This window comes from Bos indicus x Bos taurus, chromosome 14, assembly GCF_003369695.1.
Source record: "Bos indicus x Bos taurus breed Angus x Brahman F1 hybrid chromosome 14, Bos_hybrid_MaternalHap_v2.0, whole genome shotgun sequence".
Lineage (NCBI taxonomy): Eukaryota > Metazoa > Chordata > Mammalia > Artiodactyla > Bovidae > Bos > Bos indicus x Bos taurus.
In genome coordinates this window covers 8,554,598-8,575,029 of record NC_040089.1, presented here as the reverse complement: position 1 = coordinate 8,575,029, position 20,432 = coordinate 8,554,598, and the positions used below count along the sequence as shown (strand labels likewise).

The window sequence follows — 20,432 nt, the reverse complement described above, 5'->3', positions numbered from 1 at the left end:
GCTAAGTTGCTTCAGTTGTGTCCAACTCTGTGTGACCCTGAGGACTGTAGCCCCTCAGGCTCCTCTGTCCACGGGATTCTCCAGGCAGGAATACTCGAGTGGGTAGCCGTTCCCTTCTCCAGGGGATCCTCTGACCCAGGGATCGAACTTGTCCCTCTTAAGTCTCCTGCATTGGTAGGCAGATTCTTTACCACTAGCGCCAACAAGATTTCTTGATGCTATTTGCCTCTATACACATCAGACAGACCCAATAACAAATCAATCTTTAAAATCCCACTCTACAAGATACTTAGAAATAAATCTAATAAGAAATAATGTAAAGTTTTTATAGAGAAAATTATAAAAACTTACTGAAGGACTATGAAGGTCTAAATAAACAGAGCTATCCCAAAGTTCAGCAAGGAAAGAATCAATGTCCTGAAGGTGTCAACTTTCCGCTTATGAATGTATAAACTCAATGCAATTTCAATCAAAATTACACTAGGGATTTGGGCGGAGTTTGAAAGCCTGACTCTAAAATTCTCACAAAAGGGTAAAAAAGAGATGGGAAGTATCAAGATGATTTTGAAACAGAAGAATATCTCCTAGCAAAAATCAAGATTTATAGAAATTAAAACCATGTGGGAGTACTCCCATGGAAGAATCTAGAGAGTCCAGAAATTGGCCCATAACTCATAAGAGCAGGGAATATAATCCAGGAAAAGAATGGCACTGTAATACATGGGCTGAATTCTATGCCCATGACAATCCTGTGCGGGAAATGACTAGCACCCTACCCCACACTGTTGTCAAAAGTTAACCCCGGATAGATAGATATGACATTGGGGTATTGAAAAATTTCATAAATAAGATCAAAATGTATAAAATAGGTTTAGCTACATTAATATGTCTAAATTCTAGAAAACAAAAGCACTTATCAAAATTAAAGACAAGTCACAGACAGATTGCAAGAAGGTATTTGCAAACCTCATAACCACTAAAGAATTTGCATCTAGAATATAAAAGAGCTATAAATTAGTAAGAAAAAACCTTACAACTTATTTAAGATAGGTGGGAGTCCTGAACAGAAGAAATCTAAATAGCTAATAACCATATAAGAAGACATTTAAGATACTGAAACTCACTCTTACTTCTAGAAATGCAAATTAAAATATGAGATGCTATTTAACAACCAATGTGATTGGCCAATGTTTTAAAAACCACATTATCTACTATTGACAAAAGATTAGGAACTCTCCAATACTGCTGATATATGAGTTTAAATTAGTACACTTTAAAAAACAATTGGGCAATGCATATAAAGTTGAAACTGCTGCTGCTGCTTCTAAGTCGCTTCAGTCGTGTCCAACTCTGTGCGACCCCATAGACAGCAGCCCACTAGGCTCTGCCATCCCTGGGATTCTCCAGGCAAGAACACTGGAGCAGGTTGCCATTTCCTTCTCCAATGCATGAAAGTGAAAAGTGAAAGTGAAGTCGCTCAGTTGTGTCCAACTCTTAGCAACCCCATGGACTGCAGCCCATCAGGCTCCTCCATCCATGGGATTTTCCAGGCAAGAGTACTGGAGTGGCGTGCCATTGCCTTCTCCGATAAAGCTGAAAAGATGTTTACAATTAATATGCAGCGATGTCACTGCTGAATATACACTACAGAAACTTCCGTACTTGCACAAGGAGACGTGTGCACCATTGTGTGAAAAAAATGAGAAATGGAAAACCACTTACACAGCCACCCAAGGAGGAATGGCTGCATCAGGGCTGATCTTCAGCTGACCCTCCTCCTGCCTCACTCCCTTCCTCCTTCTCTTCCTCCTTCCTTCCCATGTTCTCAAACTAGGGCCACACAGATTGCTGGAGCTGGTGCTTATTCTGATCTGTCACGGCCAAAGAATTATTCACTGTCAAATATTTTGAATGCCCGCTCTGGGATAAATTGTGATTTATTCAGTCAATGGAATTTTATTCCACAGCTAGAATGAATGTCTTATGTGTCTTCATATGTGTAAAGAGCAAAAACATAATACTGAATGAAAAGCAAAGCTGTAGAAAGATATCATTCATGCTAAAAAAAAAACAAAACAAAACATAAAACTACTCCTGGTTAAGCAGTATTAAGTTTTACATAATTATGTGGGTAAATATATGACAATACAGTGGGATCGACATTATACCAAACACTACTAAAGTACTGACTTTAGAATGGTGGACGCCACAGGATGAAAGGAGGAGAGGGATGGGGGAGAAACACTGAAGGAGCTTCTCTATCGATATTCTATTTATTAAAACAAAAAAAGGCAAACATGCCAACTATTAACATTTAATAAGTGTGGATGTGGTGCACACAATAGCTGTAGCTGCCTGTTTATCTGTTTAACATTTATGTATATCTGAAATACATTATAATTATTATTTTCCCAAGTTTAAGAGGTTCTGTTATCAAAATATTGAAAGATTTCATTGTATGGAATCAAATCAACTGAGTACAGTTGCAATTCCCTTAAAATAAGCAAGCATGAAAAATTAATGTTTGTAAAAACGACCAATTAGGGGCATATTAATCACATTAAAAATGCATTCATTATATAATTCACAAAACAGAACATCTTTTGCAATCAAAATTGCTCAATTTATAATAACATGATTTGCATTTAACTTTTCTAAAATATTCCTACTTTATAAATCAAAGTACACCTGCTAATTCAGCTTTCCTGTGCATCTTTCAGAGAGATTTGTCTGAGGATAATTTTAGATGAGAATTAAAGCTGCTAGTTTATAAAGGCTCCCCCTCCACCCCGCCTCAAGGGAAGAAAACCTCACCGAATTGGTCATAATCAATAAGATGATCATACATGGTCTTCCCCAGAATTCACATCATAATTTATTCTTCAAATCAATCACTGGACTCTAAGTGGTACTGTAAACACCTTGAGAAGAGAACTTTTTAACCTAAGTTTTGCTTTTAACGTGAGTTAACCAGAAGGTACACTCCATTTACCCACAGGGTAGCACTGAGGTCCACGTGCCAGTGTCCGCCAGAGCCTGTGTGACTTCGCCCCATCTCGCCTTTGTTTTCCTCCTCCTCCAGTTTCCTCTGAGCCTCTTCCTTGTCCTTGGCTCGCTTAAGACAGTAAGCTTTCTCCTGCTCTCTGATTCGTTGTTCAACTACTGGGAGGTTCTGTAATGCCTGAATCCTTTCTGACCGCTCAATTTCTTTACCATCCAACCACTGGAACAACAACAACAACAAAAACCAGCCAACACAGTGCATTTATCCCAAGGTTGCAATTTGAATCAGCCCCAAGAGGACTTTACTTGCAAGACTAGAAATAATAAATAATACACCTTAGTGATACAGAATTGAAAGCAAAGTAATTAGTGGGAAATATAATCAGTGTTTTACTTCACACAATTAATACAGTTTACAAAGCATCTTTACTGGTAATAACAATAAGTAGGTCTTCTGTGGAAACTGATTATTAATGACAAGCTCTCAAAATATATTAATTTTATAACTGCTCATTGTGTTAAGAATTTCAATATCTCAGGTGAAGTCCCAAATGCTCTCTATGAGAAGGGGCCTTGTATATTACACAAAACTGAGCTCTAATGCAAATGGGCAAGGAACCAACCCACATCTTGATCTACAACTGTAGCCTTCAGAACAATGAGATAAATTCCTGATGTTCAAGCTACCCTGTTTGTAGAACTTTGTCATCATAGCCCTAGGAAATACGACATCTGTTAGGACAACTCTTGTCAAAGTAGGTAACAAGCTTTCAACGAAATGGTATGTACTGATGAATCTATTTGCAGTGAAGGAATGGAGACACAGATGTACAGAATGTACTTGTGGACACGCTGGGGGAAGGCAAGGGTGGGATGGACTGAGAGGGTAGCATTGAAATATATACACCACGGTGTATACAGACAGCCAGTGGGGAGCTGCAGACAGCACAGGGCACTCAGCTCAGTGCTCCGTGATGACCTAGAGGGGTGGGAAGGGATGGGGCGGGGAGGCCCACGGGGGTGGGGATATGCCTGATTATGACTGATTCACGGTGTTGTAGGGCAGAAAGGAACACAACATTGTTGTGTTTTTAATTGGGGGAAAAGCAATTTTCCCTCAATTAAAAAAAAAAAAGATTCTGAAGTTTATCAGCCTATTTTTAAATACTAGTAAACACATTTATGAGTACCATTTTCCAAAGAGAGGCTGTTGCCTGTTGCAGCAGCTGAATCACACAGTCTTTCTGGGAGGAAAGACTTGACCTGAGACTGTACATTAACCCAGAGAGAAGCAGGGAGTGTGGCTATTGTAGAATGGTGGGCGCTTAGGCTCAAATCCCACTGAGGCCACTTGTCAGGTGTGTCCCCTTAAACAAGGAGCCCCAGCTTTCCAAGGCCAGGCTTCCTCATCTCAGGATGCTTCTAATCACCTCCCTGCAAGGGTCCATGAGCATCAGAGATGCTGTGTGCCAAGCCCCTGGAACAGCCCTGACCCATGATTCAGGCTCCTGTCTGGTGGCTCACACACTCCTAGCCTGACACTGCGGGGCTGACCAGGCCCAGCTGGAATGGCCCCACACCCTTCCTGGGAGAGGGCGCATAGCATCCCTGTCTCTAAAATTCTGCTTCTCATCAGTTCATTTTTTCAGGAAGTGCTTGTACAATGATAACTGGCCTGGACGATGTCTGAGCTACTATATCACTCATTCTAAATATATGTTCTAGATTCAATTATCTGAGTTGCTTATTCTTTTAATCAAAGACATTTTACATTAGGGAAAAAAAATGTGTTCTATTAATCCAGCAATTTTGCCTACACAGAAAGATAGCAGTCTAAACACAAATGTCCTCTGAGGATGGACGACAAGGCCTGAGAGAAAGCCAGGGTCTCCACAAGTTCCCTGCAGAGGCAAAATGCTGCTCCCACTGCTGGGGGCGTGGGTCACCGAGAGGATGCGACTGCTGGCCTGCGAGCTGGACCTGGACGATCACAGGCTCCTCACCCTCCCCTGTTCTGCAAGGTATGCTCTGCCCATCGTTCCCACACTAGGAGCTGTTCCAGGGGCGCAGCCTTGAGAGTGGAAGGTTCTGTTGAGACCCTCTGGACTGAACCCAGTGAAGGCCTCTCTACAAACGTGAGAGTCTAGCTGGCAGGTGCACAGCCCTACTCATCTTGTTGCCCAGAACAAGCTTGGTAAGGAAGCTTCCTTGCTTATTAGACCCACCACCTGCCAGTCTGTCTCCGGAGAGGCTGCCCCTTTCTCCAGCCTCTCCTTGCCCTCTGCATACAGAGGCCAGTTCCACACTTCACCGGAGAAGTCGAGAGGTTTCAGACCAACACATGCAGGTCAGGAGCTCTTGGAGTTATAACACATAAACATTAATACTACTACTTAAATGTTCTCGGGTGTAGGATTTCTGTAGAAACTGTGTTGTTTCCTGGTTTGCAAAATTATCAGGTATGGGGAGATGCGGCAGAAGAAATTCACACACCGAGTAGCAGTTCTTGAATGAGGTCCCTGGACCGGTGGCATCAGAGTCACCTGAGAGCCTGTTCTGAATGCAAACTCTTGGGTGCCCATCAGACCCACCAAATGGGGTACTTGGGCAGGGGGATGGCAGGGACAGGGGAGCAGTGAACACAAAACCTGTCTAAGTATTCCAAAGTATATGAGAGCTTGAGAATTAACATAGGGAGTGAGTTAATAAAAAGCAATAGTGTAAAAAAAAAAAAAAAAAAGGCACAGGAATTTAAGAGTATGAACTCACTCAGATGTGTCCAGTTCTATGCGACCACATGGACTGTAGCCCACCCAGGCCCCTCTGTCCATGGGATTCTCCAGGCAAGAATACTGGAGTGGGTTGCCATTTCCTCCTCCAGGGGATCTTCCTGACCCAGGGATGGAGCCCATGTAGCCACCTCAAAAGCCCTGAGCTTTTGGTGAGCTCTTAGTGATAATGGACGCCCTCTATAACAATGACTTGAACTCATCAAGAAAGTTCAATTCAACTCTGTGCATTCTGAATGAGAAAGGAGAAAAATATGCCCGTTTATTTTTCCAAACTTTATTAGAGTTATTAAAAAAAACTTTTAAAGTTCAGTGAGCCAAAGAATTCATTTTGATTTTTCTGGAATATTCCATTCTCTAAAACAACACATTCTCTGAAAATGCTGGGAATAAATCAGGAATCACTGTGTAGCTTCTTGTTTTCATTTTTTATGAGAATTTCATATCATGGAGATAAAGCATACCTTTAGCTGCTGAAGAGTTGCCACCACGAACTGTCTGTAGCCGTCAAAGTCAGCACAGGGGTTTCCCATGAGGAAGAGCTCCTTCAGGTGGATGTTGCCTTGAAGGGTTTTAACACTGCTCAGCTCTCCGATGAAATTCACCGTCAAGTCAAGCTTTGTCAGCCCTTCACAGCCTGGTGGGAGAAAGGAAAAGAAAACAAAGCCCGAAAAATCACCCAGATACTAAAACGTGTACAGTAGCACATCACAGAAGTAACAGCTGCAGGTATTTGAAGTCTGTTCACTAACTGCACTGCTGACCAAGGATGGGGTGGGGAGGGAGGTGGGAGGGAGTTCAAGAGGGAGGGGACATATGCATGACTGTGGCTGATTCATGCTGATGTACGGCAAAAACTATCACAATGTTGTAAAGTAATTATCCTCCAATTAAAATAAATAAAATTGTTTAATGTTAAAGGAAAAAAAGGCTTAGTCTTGATTCACTTTTCTGTGTCTCCCTTTACTTTCAATCCCTGAGTCCCTCAGGTCGAAGGAAATCCTCTTCCCGCCCACATCTGCAAACTCTGGGCTGTTGACATTTGGATTCAGTTACTAACTGGGGTGAAGAAGGTCAGGTATAAGCTGCTGCTGGGGTGGGTGCTGCATCAGAACAAACGTCCCTTTAAAGAAGGCACTGGAATCTGCCCCCTGAGAATTTTACCAGGTACAGTGGTTAGGACTCATCTCAACACAAAGGGTGATGGCAAGAATTCCCCCAAACAGAAGGCATTTCATAAAATCAAGCCTCAGAATTCATCTTTATAAAGTCACCAAAGAGACGCAATGGCTCCAAGATCACCGAGCACTGAACCGAAGGTGTGAACAAATGTAACAAGTGTGGTCCTCAGAGGGATGACAGGAAAAAGGATGAGTCACTGAGCAGACTCTGTAGTAAATGGGACCCACAGATAGCCAGATGATATAGAAATTTGAATCAATTTCAAGTTTGAATTGACTCCTCTCATCTGAATTCCATGAGCACTTGGTAGTTAGGAGTGGAGACCTTGGAATTCAACAGACCTGAGTTCAAGTGCTAACTCTGACACATCCTTGCTGTGTGATTTTGCAAAAGTCACAAGCCTCAGTCTTCTCATCTGCAATTACAATAGTATTGGTACCCGATTCAGAGATGCTTGTGAAGACAATAAAAGATGATTCGTGTGAAGTACTTAGCACAGTGCCTGCCACTTAGGAAGCTTTGATAACCATGAGCTAGGATGACAACTGGAGAAGGCGATGGCACCCCACTCCAGTACTCTTGCCTGGAAAATCCCATGGATGGAGGAGCCTGGCGGGCTGCAGTCCATGGAGTTGTGAAGAGTCGGGCATGACTGAGCAACTTCACTTTCATGCACTGGAGAAGGAAATGGCAACCCACTCTAGTGTTCTTGCCTGGAGAATCTCAGGGACAGGGGAGCCTGGTGGGCTGCCGTCTATGGGGTCGCAAAGAGTTGGACTGAAGCGACTTAGCAGCAGCAGCAGCAGGATGAGAACCAGCCCAGTTATCACCTGCCTGGTTCTCACGTGGCTTCTTAGCACACGTGCCTACAGTTTCCGTGGGCAGTGAGTTTACCATTCCTCACTACCAGCCAAAGAAGAGCTGACCTCGTTTCTACGGCGGCCCTGTGGGAGAGGTTCACATAAGGCTGTCTCCCCAAGCGACCAGCTCACAGGTGCTGGATTAATATGGCAGATTTGGTAGGCATCAATATCTAGAGAACCATCGCCAGCTGACAACCCAGTTCTATCTTGCTCTGTGCTCATTTCTTCAAACTTCTACATACTCCACTTTTCCTACAGGCTTCCTGATTATACACTGCTTTTCTGTCATCATTTTGTGGCTATAAAACTTAGGGTAAACTTCAGTTCTTGATATCTTATATTAACTTCACCAATATGAACCAGCTTGGTTCTGAATTCAATCAGAATTCAGATTGGTTCAGAGCTCTGCAATCGTGTCGCTGATGGCAAGGTGCTTCTCATTTCTAAAGGCTGTATGATGGAGCCAATCCCACTGAATGACAGTGTTCTCACCCTCTTATTGATCTTAGCACCTGTCTCCACCTTGTCTAGAATCCCACGTGTCCCTCCTCTCTGCTGCTGCTGCTGCTGCTGCTGCTAAGTCGCTTCAGTCGTGTCCAACTCTGTGCGACCCCATAGATGGCAGCCAACCAGGCTCCCCCGTCCCTGGGATTCTCCAGGCAGGAACACTGGAGTGGGTTGCCATTTACTTCTCCAATGCATGAAAGTGAAAAGTGAAAGGGAAGTCACTCAGTTGTGTCCGACCCTTCGCGACCCCATGGACTGCAGCCTACCAGGCTCCTCTGTCCATGGGATTTTCCAGGCAAGAGTACTGGAATGGGGTGCCATCACCTTCTCCATCCCTCCTCTCTAGTCATACCCAAAACCAGTCTCTTCCAAATAAGTTAGTTCTAACTTAGCGCTTCCAGATATAGATTCTTACCCTCTATTCATCCATCCATCTATTCAGAAGTTACTGGGTACCTATGTATAAGTTGCTGACCCAGGTCTTCAGGATAAAGTGATAAAAATACCCATGGTATTTCACTTTAAACTTATGTACAGTGTGGAATAAAGAAGAAAATTGCAGAAAAAAAATTTTAATGTGCAAAGGCACCAAGAAGTGAATCTAGAGAGGAAGGCAGAACTCAGAGGTAGGCAATGCCTGCTGAGACATCGCAAGCCACCTTGACTCTACGTTCACTGGTTCTTCTATCTCAATCCCCGTGGGCTCTGCCCACAGTAGCTGGCTTCCACCTCCAACATTCTACTATTCTAGTAGACTTGCTCCTCTAAAGGTGACCAAAGACCGTCCCACTGACAGATCTAATAGACCCTCTTCAACACACTATGTCACTCGAAGAGTCTGCTGCATATCATGGGACTGATCATGGACTGTCCCTTATAAATCCTCCAACTGTCTTGAAACAGGGATACTACTTTCTCCTTGTTCTCCTTTATAATGTCGTTTATTCCTCTTGATCTTTTACAGGCTTTTCCACCCCATCAGTGGGGATTTCCATCAATGACCCAATACTCCCCTCTCCTTATGGTCCTGATGACAGTAGTCATGTTCACTGGTTTTACTAACCCCAGATTCTGATGACTCCCAAACAAGAAACCCACATCTGACCATCCAACTGAACATCACACTCCTGTTTCTACATGTCTGCAAGATACTCCACATTCAACATGTCCAGACTGAATTCTCCACACTTTCTCTCACTTTCTACTCCTCAAAACAGCTTTTCTGCCTTCTTTACATCTAGAGTTTATTGATGTCATCACCATTTTGTATTAGACATGATTTGTTTCATTTTGTATCAGACTGTATCACTTTGATACACTGTGATACACTTTGACGTCACTGTGTTGTATTACTGAGGTAAAATATGAATTATTAAAAAGATGAATATCTAAAATACACAAGAACAACTCAACACTCTTATATATTTGAGATTCAGCTACATAGGTGAAGGAAACTCAGTAACTTCTTATCTTCAAAACTGAATTTTAAATATATTGACAAGGTTATCATATACAAATATATATATTTTTTCAGCATTCAACCTATCAATACATAAAATAGGCTCTTAGGTGTTTTTGTTTTTTTTTTCTCTTGATCCAGAATTTCATTGGGGAGGAAAAGGTCCTGGTCAAATACATCAACTGGGAACAGCTAATTTGTACAAAACTGTTCAGAACAGTTCTATTCACAAGAGCAAACATAATTAAAAACACCTCAAGTGCCAAAAAATAAAGTTATTTAAAACACATCAATATACTTGATAATTCAGTCATTAAATCATAATAATGTGAACTCAGCCACTATATGAAGAATGAATATGCAACTAGACAAATAAATATAATTAAGTTTATATCTCTGTGCCTGTAGGTTTGTTTATATTAGCAAAAAGAAAATGTCAGATGGATTTTGTGAAGTGTAAAGGATATATCTGGGGTAGTCTGACTTAAGATACAGGTTGCCTGGTATTTCTTAAGTTTACTTTAGGACACTTGAGAGATATTTTCACTACAGTTTCTTCCATATAATAAAAGACTGACATTTGGAAGACTCCAACAAACTAAAAAATTCAGATAATTTTTGGATTTTGCTGTAATTTTGTAGATGCAGAACCCTCCAAATGTTCATTATGTTTTTCAAAGTGATGAATCTTAATTTTTCTTCTGCTAGGCTTACACATAAGCAATTAAGCCACATCTGCCATTTGAAAGAACAATTCCTGCTGAACTAGCCAGCCAGAGAAAACCTCCTCTTTGGAGTTAGGGTACCCCTGCCTGCAGCTGAGTCCCACCCTTTATCCTCTGTGCTGAGAAGATCCAGCTCAGTGGACCACAGGGGTCTGAACGTCGCTGAAACCAACACGGTGATTTCCCAAGGGGGAGAGCTGACCCTCACAGAAGCCCCTCCTGTCTTCCCAGGCTAGGGTGGGTGAGGAGGAGCGATGGGAAAAAATAGGCACTTGATTCTATCCTGGTGAATCCACAATAAGAAAAAAAAGAAAGAGGGATACAGTTACGGTTTGCCATCCAGCAAAACGAACAAACAAAAACCCAGCTTACGTTTAAGATCACACTGAGATTGACTCAAGTAGGTGAGCTGCGTATATACACCCTCCTCTCTACCTCAAACATTTAAATTAAACAAAAAGTACACATTTGCCAGAAGATAAGGCACCCATCCCTGCCTACTGCCCAGCTCCACAGGCAACCCTGAGCCCAGTGCATCTGTATTAGAGCTGGAAGGCAGAGCACCAAACGAGGAAGTGTCCACTGCGGACCAAGCTCCCAAAGCTCCAAGACGATAGTGACAATGCTGCCCTCTAGTGGTCTGTGGCCAACACACACCGCAAAACCCAGAACTCTCCACCTCCTTTCGGATTCTTTGCTAAGTAAAAGAACAAGCCCTGGACAAGTCAACTGAGAGCGAGAGCTTAAATTTTCTCTGACATCATAGACTGACACTTCACTACTACAGAACATAGATATAAGGCAGATTTTGTTATTTCATGTGTTCACATGTGACTATGGTAAGCAGGCTGGAGAGTGGTATCTGAGAGGGAGCAAAGGCCCCATTCCTAAGGCAGAAAGATGCCAGTGATGGAAACAACCATCTCAGCTCCAGCACTGATGATGGTCTGGGGACTTTCTTAGTGATGACGCTGTAGGTTTTGAGGATGAACATTAAAAATGTATAACGAATATTTATGTCTTTATTGATATACAACCTCGAAGGCCACTGAAATACCAATGTCGACACTGTGAGACAAATAGGCTAAAATCCAACATAACCTAAGCAATGTGCTCCTAATTTTAGCTCTTGGCAGATGGGAGGAGAGTGGGGAGAGCAGCTTGCCTGCTCCACGCCCCTGCCCACTCGTACCGAGTCCACGTGGTGCTGCCAGCTAGGCAAGAGGCTGGATGTGTAAACACAACCTCACAACTGCAGAGTAAGCCCACACAGGTACCTAATCAACCAAACCCTTTGCGGTTTCAGCAGACACAGAGTGTTACTAGACACTGAGGGGAAAAAAATAACAGCACAAAATAGAAGCCTCCAAAGTAACACAGGAAACCTCCCAGAACATAGAACAACAAGACAACGGGGTTTAAATAAGGAATACAGGTGAAGCGACATGGAAGATGAATCTAGTAAGAGGTTCTACTAGATTAAAGGAGGTTCTAGGGGAGATCAGAGAAAATAGGTGATGGACATGCCTGTTACCTTGATCGTGGTGATGGTTTCACGTGTGTGTGCACAGGTCCAAACTCAACAAACTGTATACATTAAACGTGTGCAGGGTTCTGTACATCAATTAAACCTCAATAAAGTTATTTACACATTGACATAATGACTTCCCTGGTGGCTCAGACGGTAAAGCGTCTGCCTACAATGCAGGAGACCCGGGTTCGATCCCTGGGTGGGGAAGATCCTCTGAAGAAGGAAATGGCAACCCACTCCAGTACTCTTGCCTGGAAAATCCCATGGATGGAGGAGCCTGGTAGGCTACAGTCCATGGGGTCGCAAAGAGTCGGACACGACTGAGCGACTTCACACACAGTTATTTAAGAAGAAAGAACCACTCGGTTCCAAAGAACACCAATGAGAAAGTTGACAAGAAAACCCACAAAATGGTAGAATATATCAACGAATCATTTATCTGATTGGACTCTAGCATTCAAAACATAAAAATAAGTCTTACAATTCAACAGTCAAACAACAAATAACTTGGTTAGAAAATGGGCAAAGATTTTGAATAAAGATTTCTCCAAGGAAGACACACAAATGGCCAATAAGCACATTTTTTAAAATGCCCAAACTCATTAGTCATTAGGTGAATGCAAATCAGAACCACAATGAGATACCACTCCACACCCACTAGAATGGCTACCACAAAAACAAATAAATAAAAACCGAAAATGACAAGTGTTCATCAGGATGCAGAGAAACTGGAGCCCTCATAAATTGCTAGTGGGAATGGCAAATGGTGTGATTGCTTTGGAAAACATTTGGCAGCTCCTGAAAACAGAATTAAGCACAGAGTTACCATATGACCCAGAAATTCCATTTCCTGGTATACTAAACTAACAGAAAACATATGTTTATGCAGAAACTCGTACATTAATGTTCACAGAGGCTATACTCATAATAACCAAACAGTGGACACAACTCAAATATGCATCAGTTAATGAACAGGGTAAACAAAATGAGGTGTATCCGTATTGGAATATTATTGAATATCATTATCATTATTTGGAATATTATTATCATTATTAGAATATTATTCAGCCCTTAAAAGGATTAAGTACTGATGCATCCTACAACATGGATGGACCCTGGATACATTAGGCTACGAAGTCAGCAGACCAAATATTGTCCATATATTGTTTGGTTCCACTTACATGACATGATCAGGATGGGAAAATCTATGGAGACAGAAAGCAGATGAGGGGTTGTTAGGGGCTGGGATAGGAAGTGAATGGGTAGTGAATGCTAATGAATATGGGAATTTCTTTGGGGGTGATGAAAATGTTCCAGAATTAGATAGTGATGATGGGTCCACACGGAGAAGGCAATGGCACCCCACTCCAGTACTCTTGCTTGGAAAATCCCATGGATAGAGGAGCCTGGTAGGCTGCAGTTCATGGGGTCGATGAGAGTCGGACACGACTAAGTGACTTCACTTTCACTTTTCACTTTCATGCATTGGAGAAGGAAATGGCAACCCACTCCAGTGTTCCTGCCTGGAGAATCCCAGGGACGGGGGAGCCTGGTGGGCTGCCAGACGTCTATGGGGTCGCACAGAGTCGGACACGACTGAAGCGACTTAGCAGCAGCAGATTGGTCCACAACCTTGCAAATATACTAAAAATCACTGAATCGTGTATTTTCAGACAGTGAATTTTATGTTGTTATTCAGCCACTAAGTCATGTCTGACTCTGTGACCCCATAGACTGTTACATAAATTATGTCTCAATTTCAAAGTACTAAGTGGTCCAAATATCTCCATTTAGAAACATTTACATGATAAATCTGAAGTACATTAGAGAGATTAAATGTAAAGAATAAAATTATTATACTTAGAACTTTTATGGAATATATTTGTATTCAGAAATCATAAACAGGAAAGAAAAAGACTGATAAATTGGAGTATACCCATTTCAAAAATAAGACTTCTGAACAATACCAGCATCTTGATTGAAATAAAAGTAGCAGACTCAAGAGAAAAGATTTATAACATATATAACAAGGTATTAACATCTGGAATGTATAAGAGCATGTGAAGAAAAATCAGTAGAAAAAATGGCCAAAAGCTATGAAACAGTTATTCATAGAAGAAAAAATATAAATATTCAATAAACATCTGAAAGGTTATATGGAAGATCAATAATAATAAGTGAGGTACAAATTTTAAAATTTGCTAGAGAACAATGTCTTCTGATCATTAAGAAAAGATTGCTTATAAAAAGCATTAGTGAAGCTGGGGGGAAATGGGTATTCACATTGACCACCAGCACAAGTGGAAATCAATGCAACCTTTTTGGAGAACAATATTTTCCAAAACTATGCATGTTAAAACCAAGGAATTCTATTTCTAAGAATCTACCCTAGAAAAAAATTTACACATGTACACAGAGTGCAATATAGAAAGATGCTCACTGCAGCCAAGCTGTTAGAGCAAAATGCTGGAACCACCCAAGTGTCCATCTGCAGATCAATGGTTGGATAACTCCGTCTACAATCATTCCATTACCCAGACCTCCCCACCTTTCCCGGATATCAGAAAAACAAGGCAATTTCATGAAAGAAATTCATTTTGAAAACAATATTCATAGTATGATCCCACTGATAGAAAGCAAAATGTAGTAAAATAACCTTCTATACACCAGAGGGTTAATACCACTGACTCGGGGAAGGAAGCTGGGTTAGGAAGGGGCCAAAGCGACTTCCACTTTTGAATTTATGTATCTTATTATCGTCTGACTTTTTCCAACAAGAATAACAAATATAAAACTGAGGTAAAAATGTTAATTTGAAAAGTCTATCTACTGTTTAAGCAATACTGTTTAAGTCTAATTTTAAGTATTAATTTTAATTACTAATACATTATTAGAAGAAAGTTCTTACCTTCCAGATTTTCAATTTTTTCAATGTTGTTTAAAGCTAAATTCAAATATTCAAGTTTCTTGAGTTTGCTAACATTTTCTGAAACATACAAATAATGGAATTAGTTAACCTTCGATATAAAAGACATTTTTACATAATCTGTTATGAAAATGACAACAAGAATCTAAGAATCATTGCTATGCTATGCTAAGTCACTTCAGTCGTGTCCAACTCTGTGCGACCCCATAGATGGCAGCCCACCAGGCTCCCCCGTCCCTGGGATTCTCCAGGCAAGAACACTGGATCGGGTTGCCATTTCCTTCTCCAATGCATGAAAGTGAAAAGTGAAAGTGAAGTCACTCAATCGTGTCCGACTCTTAGCGACCCCATGGATTGCAGCCTAACAGGCTCCTCTGTCCATGGGATTTTCCAGGCAAGAGTACTGGAGTGGGGTGCCATTGCCTTCTCCATTATGGTTATCCAAAATCATGTTGCTTTTCCAAACCTGTATCTGTACATCAGACATGGTTGGTTGCCTACTCAGCATCCATTTCTCCCTCTGTTCTTCCTGAGGGAACCCAGTTCTACTCATGTCTCTGCTGCTGCTGCTAAGTCGCTTCAGTCGTGTCCGACTCTGTGCGACCCCATAGACTGCAGCCCACCAGGCCCCCCCGTCCCTGGGATTCTCCAGGCAAGAACACTGGAGTGGGTTGCCATTTTCTTCTCCAATGCATGAAAGTGAAAAGTGAAAGTGAAGTCGCTCAGTTGTGTCTGACCCTCAGCGACCCCATGGACTGCAGCCTTCCAGGCTCCTCCATCCATGGGATTCTCCAGGCAAGAGTACTGGAGTGGGGTGCCACTCATGTCTCTACCCAGCCCTAACTCTGGGGTTAGGCTTAACCAAGCAGGCCCAGTGCACGGCAATCCCATGTTCCTTGGTAGTGACAGCTCGGGAGGCCAGGCTTAAGTCAACCTGCCCAGGGCAGTCTCCTGGCAACTGCGGTACAGAAGAGGGCGTGCGCACCCTGTATTCCTGATCAGATGAGAAGGAATGGCCTGTATTTCATGCTTGTGAATTGCCTTTCTCTTTTTCCTGTTTGTGTGCTCAGTCGCTCAGTCTTGTCTGACTCTTTGCAACCTTTTGGACTGTAGCCTGCCAGGTTCCTCTGTCCATGGGATTTTTCAGGCGAGAATGGAAACACTGTCTTTACTAACTCACAGTCATCTTGCAAAGCTGAAGGAATCAGCTGTAGGATGAAGCCCACAGTGGCTGGTGCAGCAGAGAGAATGAACTGGCCAACCAACCCTGGAGACTGGACAGTCTCTAGAGTTAATAGTTGGGTTAGAGGATAAATTTCCTCACTGCTAAGTCACTTTGAGTTGTGTTTACCTTTGCTTGAAGTCAAAATCATTCTGATACAGGATTATGATTTTAAATAAATATGTAAGCCCATATAGGCAAAGCAAAAGCATAAATAAGTCAAGGAATCTCTTGAGGGGGGCCCCTTAAAAACAGCTTAAATAATACCATAGCTTACACTGCTGAGTGCTTATTACAAGCCATACAATTTTCTAAGCATTCTGCATATTATCTCATTTAATCTTCCTAATAACCCTATGAAGTAAAAACTACTGTTGTCTCCCTTATACAAATGAGAACATCAAGGTGCAGAAAATTAATCCAGTTATTCAAGGTTAAGTGGCAGAGCCAGGAAATCTGACTGCAGAGCCTGGCACTAAATCATTACATTGCACTTTTAGAGGAGAGTCCTTTCTAAGATGACATGAATACAGAAAATCCTGCTAAGAAACATGCATCAGGGCAGGCTCACTCAACACTTCCTCTGCACCATTTTCCAGGGATATTATGACAGTCAAATATGATGATTTATAACCATCACCTTTATCATCATCAATATTCATCTAAAATTTATAAATATCACATATTTGTTCCCATAGACCTGAGAATAAAAATTCACCTCTCCGAGCCTCAGTTTACTCATTTTTTTCAATGAGGATTTTTGAACAAAAACCTTCTCTCAGCAGTTATACCATCCTAAGCGATACTGATGCTGACAAGAGTTTCAAACCAATATCCGAGTATTTGATCATCAGAGATTTGTAGAGCTCTAGAGCAAGAGAGTTCCAGAAAAACATCTATTTCTGCTTTATTGACTATGCCAAAGCCTTTGACTGTGTGGATCACAATAAACTATGGAAAATTCTGAAAGAGATGGGAATACCAGACCACCTGACCTGTCTCTTGAGAAACCTATATGCAGGTCAGGAAGCAACAGTTAGAACTGAACATGGAACAACAGACTGGTTCCAAATAGGAAAAGGAGTACGTCAAGGCTGTATATTGTCACCCTGCTTATTTAACTTCTATGCAGAGTACATCATGAGAAACGCTGGGCTGGAAGAAGCACAAGCTGGAATCAAGATTGCCGGGAGAAATATCAAGAACCTCAGATATGCAGATGACACCACCCTTATGGCAGAAAGTGAAGAGGAACTAAAAAGCCTCTTGATGAAAGCGAAAGAGGAGAGTGAAAAAGTTGGCTTAAAGCTCAACATTCAGAAAACGAAGATCATGGCATCTGGTCCCATCACTTCATGGGAAATAGATGGGGAAACAGTGGAAATAGTGGCTGATTTTATTCTGGGGGGCTCCAAAATCACTGCAGATGGTGATTGCAGCCATGAAATTAAAAGATGCTTACTCCCTGGAAGGAAAGTTATGACCAACCTAGATAGCATATTGAAAGGCAGAGATATTACCTTACCGACAAAGGTCCATCTAGTCAAGGCTATGGTTTTTCCAGTGGTCATGTATAGATGTGAGAGTTGGACTGTGAAGAAAGCTGAGCGCCGAAGAATTGATGCTTTTGAACTGCGGTGTTGGAGAAGACTCTTGATAGTCCCTTGGACTGCAAGGAGATCCAACAAGTCCATTCCGAAGGAGATCAGCCCTGGGTGTTCATTGGAAGGACTGATGCTGAAACTGAAACTCCAATACTTGGGCCACCTCATGCAAAGCGTTGACTCATTAAAAAGACCCTGATGTTGGGAGGGATTGGGGGCAGGAGGAGAAGGGGACAACAGAGGATGAGATGGCTAGATGGCATCACTGACTCAATGGAAATGAGTCTGAGTGAACTCCGGGAGTTGGTGATGGACAGGGAAGCCTGGCGTGCTGCGATTCATGGGGTCGCAAAGAGTTGGACACGACTGAGTGACTGAACTGAACTGAACTGAACTGAGATGCCAAAGATTATAACAGAGGTGCCAAAGATTGTAATAGAGTCCATACCCCAAACAGAAATACATAAAGTTATCATTGTTAAAACTGCACAATAAAATACCTTTCCTTCTCCATTTTTGTTATATGTATAACCCACTAAATGCTAAACTGTATAACCTCTAAATGCTAACTGGTAGAAGAAAAGTTAAGATTTGTTTTGTAAGGGTTTCCTAGATTAAATTAAATCAAGGACAATGGGCCGAACTGATTAGAAAACAAAAAAAACCCAAAAATCTCTATAAGGAAAAATATACAGAGCTTCCTAGGTGCCTGGAACAGGGGATTACTGTTCTAGGCCAAACCATCCTGGGATCAGTTCCCACCCAAAGGCTTTATATAACCAGACCTACAAATCCATCCCCAGGAGCTGATCGTGGCTCAGATGAAGAACTCCTTATTGCCAAATTCAGACTAAATGGAAGAAAGTAGGGACAACCACCACTAGACCATTCACGTATGATCTAAATCAAATCCCTATGACTATACAGTGGAAGTGACAAATAGATTCAAGTACCTGAGGAACTATGAACAGAAGTTCATAAGATTGTACAAGAGGTAGTGACTAAAACCATCCCCAAGAAGAAGAAATGCAAAAAGGCAAAATGGTTGCCTGAGGAGGTCTTACAAATAGCTGAGAAAGGAAGAGAAGAGAAAGGCAAAGGAGAAAAGGAAAGATATACCGATCTGAATGCAGAGTTCCAAAGAATAGCGAGGAGAGACAAGAAAGCCTTCCTCAGTGGTCAATGCAAAGAAATAGAGGAAAACAACAGACTGGGAAAGACTAGAGATCTCTTCAAGAAAATTAGAGATAGCAAGGGAACATTTCATGCAAAGATAGGCTCAATAAAGGACAGAAATGGAATGGACTTAAGAGAAGCAGAAGATATTAAGAAGAGGTGGCAAGGATACATAAAAGAACTATACAAAAAAGATCTCAATGACCCAGATAATCATGATGGTGTGATCACTCACCCACAGCCAGACATCCTGGAGTCCAAAGTCAAGTGGGTCTTAAGAAGCATCACTACAAACAAAGCTAGTGGAGTGATGGAATTCCAGCTGAGCCATTTCAAGTCCTAAAAAATGATGCTGTGAAAGTGCTACACTCAACATGTGAGCAGATTTGGAAAACACAGCAGTGGCCACAGGACTACAAAAGGTCACTTCTCAATCCAGTCCCAAAGAAAGGCAATGCCAAAGAATGTTCAAACCACCACACAATTGCACTCATCGCACATGCTAGCAAAGTAATGCTCAAAATTCTCTAAGTGAGGCTTCAACAGTATGTGAACCGAGAACTTCCAGATGTTCAAGCTGCATTTAGAAAAGTCAGAGGAACCAGAGATCAAATTGCCAACATCTGCTGGATCATAGAAAAAGCAAGAGAATTCCAGAAAATGATCTACTTCTGTTTCATTGACTATGCTAAAGCCTTTGAGTGTGTGGATGGCAACAAAGTGTGGAAAATTCTTCAGGAGATGGGAATACCAGACTACCTGACCTGCCTCCTGAGAAATCTGTATGCAGGTCAAGAAGCAACAGTTAGAACTGCACATGGAACAACAGACTGGTTCCAAATTGAGAAAGGAGTACGTCAAAGCTGTCACCTTGCTTATTTAACTTACATGTGGAGTTCAGCTCAGTTCAGTTCAGTTGCTCAGTCGTGTCTGACTCTTTGTGACCCCATGGACTGCAGCACGCTAGGCCTCCCTGTCCATCACCAACTCCTGGAGTTTATCCAAACTCATGTCCATTGAGTCGGTGATGCCATCCAACCATCTCATCTTTTGTTGTCCCCTTCTCCTCCTGCCTTCAGTCCTTCCCAGCATCAGCGTCTTTTCCAGTGAGTCAGCTCTTCGCACCAGGTGGCCAAAGAATTGGAGTTTCAGCTTCAGCATCAGTCCTTCAAATGAACACTCAGGATTGATCTCCTTTAGGATGGACTTGTTGGATCTCCTTGCAGTCCAAGGGACTCTCAAGAGTCTTCTCCAACACCACAGTTCAAAAGCATCAATTCTTTGGTGCTCAGCTTTCTTTATAGTCCAACTCTCACATCCATACACAACTACTAGAAAAACCATAGCCTTGACTAGACGGAACTTTGTTGGCAAAGTAATGCTTATTTAACTTATATGCAGAGTACATCATGAGAAATGCCAGGCTGGATGAAGCAAAAGCTGGA

At 42.0% G+C, this 20,432-nt stretch overlaps 1 protein-coding gene and 1 non-coding gene across 3 annotated transcripts in view; one reads left to right on the top strand and one right to left on the bottom strand.

Annotated features, from left to right (window-relative positions):
• Nucleotides 1-20,432, bottom strand: part of LRRC6 (leucine rich repeat containing 6) — a 71,005-nt gene that overhangs the window by 35,872 nt on the left and 14,701 nt on the right. For both annotated transcript variants that reach the window (XM_027560816.1, XM_027560817.1), the window contains exons 3-5: nucleotides 14,968-15,045; nucleotides 6,257-6,429; nucleotides 2,997-3,223 (exon numbers count right to left, since the gene is read on the bottom strand). In XM_027560816.1, coding sequence (XP_027416617.1) covers nucleotides 2,997-3,223; nucleotides 6,257-6,429; nucleotides 14,968-15,045 — 478 coding nt within the window. The remainder of the gene's footprint in view (nucleotides 1-2,996; nucleotides 3,224-6,256; nucleotides 6,430-14,967; nucleotides 15,046-20,432) is intronic.
• On the top strand, nucleotides 12,195-12,266 carry TRNAC-ACA. Its single transcript has one exon. It is a non-coding gene; the product is annotated as a tRNA-Cys (tRNA).